This window comes from Homarus americanus, unplaced genomic scaffold (assembly GCF_018991925.1).
Source record: "Homarus americanus isolate GMGI-L3 unplaced genomic scaffold, GMGI_Hamer_2.0 scaffold29478, whole genome shotgun sequence".
Lineage (NCBI taxonomy): Eukaryota > Metazoa > Arthropoda > Malacostraca > Decapoda > Nephropidae > Homarus > Homarus americanus.
In genome coordinates this window covers 1002989-1013978 of record NW_024747997.1, presented here as the reverse complement: position 1 = coordinate 1013978, position 10990 = coordinate 1002989, and the positions used below count along the sequence as shown (strand labels likewise).

Below are 10990 nucleotides of genomic sequence, written 5' to 3'. Positions count from 1 at the left end.
TCTAAACATTTATATATATGGTCTTTTGACTCAACTGTGGGTGATAATGTCACTGGATAAGGGAAGGCAGATGTGTTGACATGAGCCAGGTGATTAGTACTTCTCCCTGGACACTTTTACCGTATTTGGTAATGTTTTATTTCATTTCCGAAGTACATGTCCAAGTTAGTACATAATTCCCTATAAAAGGCTTCTCACTCATAAACAAAAATATCATCCCTACGTTTTATTTTCTCAGTAAGTTCGTGTCAACACTTCTGATGTAACACAAGCAATTGTTATACCTCACTTTGTAAGTTTACGGGAGGATACCCACCTCCTTAATTGAGGCCACTTGAGGGGGATGATCAATCCACCGCTTCCCACCTTGGCAGAAACACTGAATATGTATCGTAACAAGGATCGACCTAGACCGCGTCCCTATGGTAACCTTATATTATTATTGTACGTGACGTCTCACGTAAAATCGATAGTTGTTAACTCGGGAGACATCTTTCAATAGTCAAGAAGCCACTAATAATAATAATCATACTTACATAATTTAACAGTCAGTGTTGTCTGTCTGATTTCTAAAGTCCATACACTTATTGTAAACGGTCCACTATTTCAATACACAGGTTTCATAATTTTAAGACCCACGGCTGTTTGGTCCATCTTTGAGGTTAATCTTGACCAAGTCAAATTTATCATTTCACCACTTATATTATCAGCGTTCTAGCTCTTCTAGTCTGTTCTTTGTTTCTTGGTGATACCCGGGGGAAACCTGCGATGTTTGGTTGTGTCACACTGGATAATACACCCCCCCCCCCCCGCGCGTGTCCCGGGGCAGGACTAGAACCGGAAAACATAGTATACAGTAGTTAAGGATGCGTAAGTTACCGCTGCAAAGCATTTAAGACATCTGGCCAATACAACTCTGCATAAGTCACGAGTTTTGACTGTCACTTTGATTACATGTTCAATCTTTTCGACTAGTCTATGGGCGTTTATTGTAAGGCGTTTTAAGATGCACGGAATAGGTAAGACGTTAGCTTTCCCGGAATAGCATTAATAAATACGACCGTACCGGGTCTTGGGAATAACTGTTGTACAACACAATCTTCAGAAAACAATAAAATTAGGAGGACTGTACGTACAGGACACCGTGATAGCTTTATCCTTCAATAGCAGATAATACTGTAAGAATCAAGGATTTGTGACGTATTGGTGTAATATCTTTCCTACATTGCTTACATGGCTTGATCCATTTTGTCTACAGGAAAGGTGCTCCACAGCCTCCAATATGTATGCTCTCTCGTCTCCGGCTACATTGTGTTGTTTACAGGTGTTCTCATATATAGACACGAAATTCGACGAATTTCAGGTTCGTTTAAGTCTTAATTTTTGGAATTACAGAACTGTAATCAACTTGTTCACCCTTATTTAAAGTGTCTTATGAGTAATGAAATCGGACCGCGCCCACTAAAAAAGGGCGGAGCCAAAACAGGTTTCAACTCGGTGCAATTCTATTCAATTCTTTCACGCCATACCCTTTGTTTTAGGTCCTATCCAATATACTACCGTACTGTACATAGAATTATTTTTATTATGATATCACATTTTTGTATTGCCTTACATGCACCCAACTCTTCAATATTCATCAAAATATTCTCCAAAAACGGCCATGATCCGTGTGTTTACACAGTGTTTCAGTGGGAGAAACTCGCTGACTGGTTGTTAGCTATTCGGGCGCCTCTGCCAGCTGCAAACGCTAACGCCTGATCGAAGTGTTTGCTTTTCCCTCTGAAAGTGTCATAGCACAGAAGTCAGCAGCATATAATTAGTTTGGGGAACTGTTATATCACAGCCTTGGAGCTGTTTAGTTTGTTGGATCAAGTTGTCAAACCCACAATGGTCCTTTCTCCATTTATTTAGAAAAATATATATTATGCACAGTCAATAAGGATCATCGTAATTACACTGTGAACTGTGAGTGTAGGTTAAGGGCGGAGCTTAACTTAAGATAAGCTTTTAGGTCAAACGTCCTAAACTCGTGAGGGTTGAGTATCAACTGAGAGAGACGGCAACTAATTAGCTAAGCTCAGGTCTAGAGACACGACTTGAGAGTGGAATCTTCTGATCACATGTGTGGCACATGATCCTCACAGTTCATGGAAAATTACCGTGGGTGATGGAACAATATATCAACAATGTAATAACCCATATTTATATGAGGGCTAATTGTCAATAAGACAGGGGCTATTACAAGCAGCGTCTGCGCAGACAGAATAGCTAACGCGTTAGCTATTCCGTGCATCTGAAACGCCTTACAGTAAACGCCTTATATACAATGTACCGGAACTAGAACAGACTTATGTAAGAGCATTGCATATTTTTTTAGCAACAATGGAAACTAGCTGCTCTTGAGAAATGTTCACAACAATTATTGTCTTAAATTTCAGAGTGATCTGTGAATGATTAATAACTGTACAACGAGCAAGTAAAATAAAAATTTCTAATTACATAAGACATATGAGGGCGGAGGTCGAGTGGATGCAGAGCTCCCCTCCTGCTCCAGGGGTTTGTGGTTCGATCCCCAGGCACTCACAGTTCACCCAGTTTATAATGTGGGAGAGGTGAATATCCTAACGGGCAGTCATGCCTACAGGACCCACTTTCTCCTTTTCATGTAAAACATCTTTGTTCCAGCTAACAGAAACAAGGTGATTATTTAAGTCATAGGCATCTGTGTTCCCACTAAGCATTAAACATACAGTAAATGAATGGAAATGAAGCAGTACAGCAAAACAACACAAAACGGAGTGAGTAAATTAACATGATCTTCTAAAATTTTAAATGAATAAGAAGTCCAACATTAGAATAAATGATACTAAGAATAATCCTCCCTGCAGAATAAGTACAATAACACCCCTACTATTTATGAATGCATAATAAAATAAATAACACTTCCCTTATCTGACACTGCAGGAATATCAAGTGAGCTAGGAGCTACGGTGCTTGAGCTGCCGTATAAGCGGGAGGCAGCGTCCATGTTTGTGCTGCTGCCTGACTCTGCCGACGACAACACCACAATACCCTTGGACACCATGCTGACCCGCCTCACCCCAGACTCTCTCAGAGCCGCCCTCGCCACACTGGAAAGACAAAAAATCCATATAAACATCCCCAAGTTTAAGATGGAAAAAAGAATCAAAGAAGAACTTAAAGAGGTAATTGGAACAATATGGTCAATATGAACACTTCACAGTATGTATCTGTAATATGTGGAGTTTAACAAATTACTGTCCAGATCTTCCCTGCCACATTCACGTTCAGGGTGATGCCAGGAAAATTATATACACCAACATTTGCTCTCTTCTTCAGATCATTCTTTAATTTTAGTTTTTTCAGTGTTTGTTCATACTCCACCTGACTACCCGGCTCTGGGCAAATTCCCAACCAAGGAATAAGCTTGCCTTTCTATGTTGTACCAAGTGAGGGATGATAATACTTTATTAGCAGATTAATGAAGATTCTGTTCAAGGAATAAAAAGGGTCAACTTGTAGCATGTGAACTGTTTATGTGGGATAATATATACACTGTACTAGCATGCTGCCCACCTCAAGAGAGCTCTGACATCAGAAAATATTATTTTGTTCTTAATTATAATATCTAGGAGTATGGTACTACTTCACACAATGGCTTATAGGGTAATTGCGACGGATTTTAGGTCACAGGTGTATAAGGTAGTAACTTGAACTCCAGGCTGAATTCAAGTTATTTCAACAGAGGCATAACATATTTACCAAATACCTAATCTCGCAGCAAAATATTCTTTGCCTTCTGTTCATTTTCACATGCCAACAAATTTCCTTACATCAACAATTACTATTAAATAATAACAATAATAATAATAATAATAATAATAATAATAATAATAATAATAATAATAATAATAATAATAATAATAAACTGTTTATTAATAGAGTTGCAGCCGGTGCCTGAAAATTTACAGATTTACATTTGATTTAGACATAATTATATAATATGCATTGAATATATTTACAGGGCTGTACAGTACATAAATCAGGAGTTGTTTATTATTTTAGCAATAGATGGGATGGTGCTATTCTTATATCTATCAGTGCGGGCTCTTATGGGCTGAATTTTGTTGTAGTGGCGGACTGCCCGAGGTGGGTGGGGGGCTGCCGGTGGCAGGAGGTGGCGATGACGAGGGTGGTGCATTAGTTGGCTGCCAAACCTTTGTAATTTTTCATCGAGATACCTCAACTATTAGTTTTATTTAGCATCATTCATGAGTAAAATTTCTCCAAAAAGAAGCGTAAAAAAATATATGAAACTTTATATACAACAACACAATGAAGTTCACCTTTTTAGTTACTTAACTGAAGACACACTACTTTATACTTCTATGTTGTTACAACTCTTCCAATCTTCCCAACAGGCTCTCCAGCGTCTAGGGATCCGACACATCTTCAGTAACTCTGCTGACATGTCCATCTTTGATCCTTCACGTCAACTTAGAGTGAGAGAGACCATCCATAAGGCCGCAATAGAGGTGAACGAGGAGGGTTCAGAGGCTGCGGCTGCAACACCTGTATTGTTTGATCTTAAGATCGGTGGTAGGCCATTCATATGTAATCGCCCCTTCCTATTTTTCATCCACGATAACCATACCAATAACATTCTCTTTATGGGCGTCTACAGGCAGCCTTGAACCCACACCAAACCATAATGTACACCCTTATAGAACACCAATATAACTTAGGCACCTACAAAGAGACCTCCGTAATATCTTGACTATCACTGCCCACTATTATGTTTACGTGACCATAATAATGTAAAATATATCCCCTATAATGTGGTCGTGATGTGATCAACTGTGTATGTGAGTTACAAGTGTTCCCCAAGTACTGACTGACAGTGAAGGCTGCCTCAGTAACATTCTAACAATAATGTTTCGAAATTATGAAATATATAAACAAACTGTAAAATAATATTCACTTTCGTTTCTGAATAAAATATACATTATTCCCCTGTATTTCAGTACTTCCTTCCAGTTGTCTTAAAAATATTAACTTTTTGTTAATGTAATTCTTCCTGCATAACACACATGACATGATTATAATCTTGCTAATTATATATTATTTTGGGTCTAATAAGTTGAGTCAGTAACAGATCAATACACTGTTGAAGCATTACACATGGAGGGTTCTCCTCCCTTTAATTGTCTTCCCATTATCTCTAAATCACACTTCCAAGACGATACTACCACCCCTCCAAGACGATACTACCACCGCTCCAAGACGATACTACCACCCCTCCAAGACGATACTACCACCCCTCCAAGACGATACTACCACCCCTCCAAGACAATACCACGACCCCTCCAAAACAATACTACCACCCCTCGAAAACAATACTACCACCTCTTCAAGACAATACTACCACCCCTCCAAAACAATACTACCACCCCTCCAAAACAATATTACCACCCCTCCAAAACAATACTATCACCCCTCCAAGACAATACTACCACTCCTCCACGCCAACATTACCTGCCTACTCGTCAATAATTACCCAACCGTCACCGTCATCACAACACTACTGTACATGAGCGGCCGTTAGGTTTTACAATGCTGAGCTAAAACATTACTAGAAGGGACAACACATAGTTATATATTTGGGTATAAATTTCAGTTAATTTCACTAATGCTACGATTAAATACTTCAGAGTGTCAGTTCAAGGTTTATTCTCTCAAAATTACACATTTTGGCAAAAGTAAGCATCTTCCAACTGTATTAAGCGGAACCAACCAACTTCCTCTTCCGTCTTGTGAGGAAGATGATTAACTGGTTTTATCACTGGGATCTCAAGTCAAAGATGGAATCCATGCAAAAGAATCATCTAAAGCCTTACAGAAGTCAACCTTCTGCAGACAAGATCTTGGTCTCTATTCTCTACAATGCCAGAGGGATTCTGTTGATTGACCACCTTGCACATAAAACAATGATCACTAGTGCAGCCCTAATGCGATAACTGAACAACATTATCCATCTGGGAGAAACAAGGAAGACCAAAGTGTGGTCCTGCTTCACGACAAGGTGCCAGTCCACAAATCAACATAATCCATCACCCTCCACAATATAATCCTCCATCCATCTACAACTTACTCCAAAATCCCTTCATAGCTTACTCCACAGTCCTTCCACAAAAACATATTTCACCATCCCTCCATAAAAAACATACTCCACCATTCATCCACAACAATATGCTCCACCATCCATCCACAATAACATACTTCACCATCCATCCACAACAATATACTCAACCATCCCTCCTCATCATACACCACTATCCCTCCACAACATACTCCACCATCCTTCCATAATATCATATCCCACCTTCGACATTTCCAAAGCATTTGTTAGGGCCTAGCACAAGTCTTTGCTTTCTAAACTTCCCTCTTATGGTTTCTCTCCCCCGCTTAGTTCTCTAATTTCTAGCTTCCTTGAGAACCTAACCATGGCAGTTGTTGTTGAGGGATTGATCTCTCGCTCTTTCTCTACCAATCACATTTCAGGACGCAATCACTCTGCCAAATTCTGAAAGATATGCTAGGCCTTACCATTTACTCTAATATGTCATGGGTCACATGTCCTCAACATTGCTAAAGCTGCCTCCCGAAAGCTGGGAATGCTGTACAGATGCCGCACATACTTTACTCTTGAGCAGTTGCTTCAAGTTTATTAGGGATTCATTCGTCCTAACTTAGAGTACTGCTCTCATATTTGGGGAGGGCTCTTCTTTTCATTAACTGTTAGATAAAGTGAAATCAAAGGCATTTCGTCTTATTAACTCTCCTCCTTTAGTCGATAATCTTTCTTCACTTTTTCTTCGACGCAATGATACCTCTCTCTCTCTCTCTCTCTCTCTCTCTCTCTTACAGGTACTTTAGCCGGCACTGTTCGGTGGATTTGACATCCTGCGTACCGCTGGCAAGGCCGTGGACTCGTAACCCTCATCTTACCCGCGGTGCCCACCGTTTCTGTGTAGGTGTCGGTCACACTAGAATAACATACAGCCAAACTGTGGAATGCTCTGCCTTCTTCTGTGTTTCCATGCTCATACAATGTCTCGCTTCAAAAGCTGGTTTTCCGGCATCTTCGTGGTGTAGATTAATACAGACTTTCTCTTCTATTTTTAATTTATTTTTACTCATATCCCCTCCCACCACCCTCCATGCCCGATTGTAGGTCGATGACCTGTGCCAGAGTGGGCTATTCCAGGTAAAAAAAAAACACTTTCCACAACAACATACTCCACCAGCCCTCCACAACAACATACTCCACCAGCCCTCCACAACAACATACTCCACCACCTTTACATAACCCACAATCAACTCCAATCCTAAGAAGGGTGGGAAGGGCAGCCATCAGGGGCTTCCACACAAACAAGGAAAAGAATCGTAATATCCGTGTTTACTGACGTCACGTTGCTGCTTTTCCAAGAACCTCCTGGCATGTTCATCAGAACTGGTTTGTGATGATGTAAGTAACTGGGCCGGAGGTGAGAGAATATAAGACCCAAGTTCAGGTGTGTGCTGGTCACAACTCACCTGGTTGACGCTACGACAACAAGACACCTTCAGTCTTACCTGTGTACTGTAGGTCAATACTAAACAGTAGGTAGGTAATGCTGCTGTTGTTTTACTACATTATCACTACTAATAGCGCCTGCTATTGTTAACAGTGTTGCTACACTGCAACACAAGTGACGTCACTATGTTTACAACACCATATTGTGGGTCAATTCGTCATTCAGTCATTCACCCGAAGCCACCTTCAATAATTTGCACCAAGAAAAGGATGACCCATTATTTAACAGATAACAGACAGATTACTTAACGAGTAATTACGAGAGAAGAAATCTGAGATTATTAAACTTCCAGGAAGAATAGCCAGTGTACGGCGTAACAGTAGTTTACCGCTTATTTGGCGCCAACTCCAACACACGGAGGTATGGTGGGCAGGTGGGGGAGGTGGCGCACAGCCCTTGATTTTTTATTTAGCTTATGCCCTGGCTGATAGCAGGATGAGAGAGCGGTGGACCCTGGCGGCTGAGTGTGAAGTAGTATTGGCTGAAGCGAGGACTGGAGAGGAGTTGTAGGGAGAGTAGATACAGTAGCGACAGCAGGCAAGGTGGCGATGAAGAGCGACGGAGGAAATTGGGGAGTGACAGAGTCGCTGGATGGCGACGAAAGGGACAGTGTCGATTGCAGGTAACGGTTAGAGGAACGGCGACAGAAGGGACAGGAAAATCGGGAGTAGTGAACTGCGTGGACGGATCAGTAAAGAGAACAAAATTGAAGATTTGAATTTGAAGGACTCTTGGCATACCATGTATACATATGTTCTTGTAATTATTTTGTTGAACATTTTATTGTTAATTTAAAGAAGTTACAACCGTAAAGGTTGCTCCTTTTAATGACCTATCAGTAAATAAAGAAACCCTACACATAATCATATCTGACAAAACAAAATACTTCAAATAACGACAACATATAATTACACACTCCATAATCTTCAAATATTTTAATTCAGGCAAAACTCTGTGATTCCTAATATAATATTCCGAGGCAGTGAGCATATAAGGGGGAACAAGATGTCAGACTGCAGCATGTTGTTCACTAAGTATGTTTTACGGAATATATCCCTTCATTGTGTCGAGGAGTTCTGCTACCTGGGTGACAATCAGTGCTGGAGGTGATGTTGAAGTTAGTTCAGACACACGAGGCAGGTGTGGCTGGAAGAGGTTGAAGAAATTGTTGCCTTAACTGACGGCAAGAGGCCTTCCCCTGTTTCAAAGTTTTGTTCTACTTTTTAAGTCTAAAGACGAAATGTTCGAGTGTGTGGCCATATGTCTGTCCACACTCTTTACATTTAGTGATGTTCACATCTGCCTGTGGGAGACGCTGCACAAGATCAAGCAGCTTGGTGAACTACCATCAGGTACTCACGGCTAATCCACGAACGTGTTAAAATAAGCGTAAAAAAGAACAATGACGAAGTGTTACGTATATATCCAATAAAAACAAAACACTTGCGTTAAAACAGACCGTCTTGTTTTTCATCTTAAATTTTCGTTTCTCCTTTATCATTATCATGCGATGAGTTCTTAAATTACTTTAAATATTGTGATACAAATATTATGGGAACAGGTTTTTGGTTGAGCATTCGCATAGCAAGAAAATTATCACAGGTTCGATTCCCAAGACGAGTGGAAAACTGAGATCCTTCTGTGTACACTTGGAGTTACACTCTGCACTAAAGTGAGTGCACACTACTAGGTACACCAGCTGATGGTAAAACAACCAATCCGTGGATTAGCGGCTCAATAGCCGCTGAATGGTGATCAAACAACACTCGGTGGATTAGTATTCTGTTAAGAGTGAGGATAACCCACTAACTGTTGAATGGTAACAATTAAAATATCTGCTCCGATTCATCCATCCGATATCATAAGCCATGTAATGACTTGCAAGAATGAAAAGTTTCTTACAGATATCATTATTAGCAGTAGTCAAATTGGTTGTAGTAATGGTTATATTAACAGTAGAAGTAGTCGTAGCATTACATTTTTTTTATAAACAATACATAATGAGTGTTCAGATAATAACAGCTTAACTCTTCTTCTCGTCCACAGAATGTTAAACTTTGTGTCGGCAGTGTTGTTATTGACGCTAGTGGGTGTGGTCAGCCCTCAGTGTATCACCACCAACGATACTCAGTCCCCACCACTCCACCCTGACCTGGGCCACATCCTCCCCTTCAGCTTGGGTTTGTTCAAGGAGCTCTACGTCCCCGGCAGCGCCACGGGCAACTTCTTCTTCTCCCCCTTCAGCATCTGGAACGCCCTCGTCTTGGCCTACTTCGGGTCGGCTGGCAGAACCCGGGAGCAACTGCAACGGGTTCTCAACCTTAAGAACCCAGCTGATACCCTGGCCACTTACAAGGCCGTGGACCGTCTGTGAGTACACACCTGTCTTACTTACCCACACCTGTACCTTAGCGACCAACACCTGTACCTTAGTGAACCACACCTGTATCTTAGTGACCCACACCTGCACCTTACTGACCCATACCTGTACCTTAATGACCAACACCTGTACCTTAGTGACCCACACCTGCACCTTAATGACCAACACCTGTACCTTAGTGACCTACACCTGTACCTTAATGACGGCACGGGGTGGAGGAGACTGCAGTGGGAGCGGGTAAACAAAGTGAAAGATTACAGGGAAATAGTGTTAGGATGATGACAAAACTCAATTAGACAGGGCGTTTAAACCTAAATGCGGCAAAGGGAGGACTCAGAACATGACTAACTTAAATGTCTACTACGCGAACAGTAGAGGTATGAGAAACAAAATGGATGATATTAGGGCCTTGGTATGTACCGGAAAAATCGATATAGCATTCACTGAAACATGGATCAACCTAGACTCACGTGAGTTACCGGTCGAATACCAAATTGCGGATTACAAATTGTTCGATACTGATAGGCCGTCCAGGAAAGGAGGCGGAGTAGCCATCTATGTCAGGGATAATCTGAAGTGCGAAATAAATAAGGAAATAAAAACTGAGCCGAATACAGAAACAATTTGGATAGAATTAATCGACGGTAGGGAAAAATTAATCATAGGAGTAATATATAGACCTCCCAATCTTGATAGAATTAATGAGCGACTTATCTAGGATGAAATGCGCAGGGCTTCCATACACAACAAAGCCTGTATAGTAGGGGATTTTAACCTTGGCCAAATAGATTGGACTGACCTTACCGGTAATTCAGTATTAGAGGATTTCCTCGAAACGATCCAGGGCTGTTTCCTAAGTCAACATATAACCGAACCCACCCGGGGTAATAATATACTCGATTTAGTTCTGTCGAACAGAGAAAACCTCATTAGCAATGTCGAGGTAGGG

The 10990-nt window shown here is 41.0% G+C and overlaps 2 protein-coding genes across 5 annotated transcripts in view; both read left to right on the top strand.

The window, feature by feature from the left end:
* The window catches only part of LOC121879943 (serine protease inhibitor 88Ea-like), a 13336-nt gene extending 8302 nt beyond the window's left edge, over window positions 1–5034 (top strand). For both annotated transcript variants that reach the window (XM_042386770.1, XM_042386769.1), the window contains exons 4-5: window positions 2968–3209; window positions 4446–5034. In XM_042386770.1, the coding sequence (XP_042242704.1) occupies window positions 2968–3209; window positions 4446–4718 (515 nt within the window). In that variant the 3' untranslated portion in view covers window positions 4719–5034. The remainder of the gene's footprint in view (window positions 1–2967; window positions 3210–4445) is intronic.
* The window catches only part of LOC121879945, a 21841-nt gene extending 11623 nt beyond the window's left edge, over window positions 1–10218 (top strand). The window contains exons 1-2 of one of the 3 annotated variants that reach the window (XR_006091469.1): window positions 7605–7690; window positions 9708–10218. Coding sequence is in view for 2 of the 3 variants with exons in the window: in XM_042386772.1 (XP_042242706.1) it covers window positions 8210–8283; window positions 9708–10035 (402 nt within the window). In the remaining variant the exon portion in view is untranslated. Of the gene's footprint in view, window positions 1–7604; window positions 7691–8170; window positions 8284–9707 lie in introns of those variants that run through there. The other 2 variants (XM_042386772.1, XM_042386771.1) reach the window with 2 other exon arrangements.
* Window positions 10219–10990: the final 772 nt, after the last annotated feature.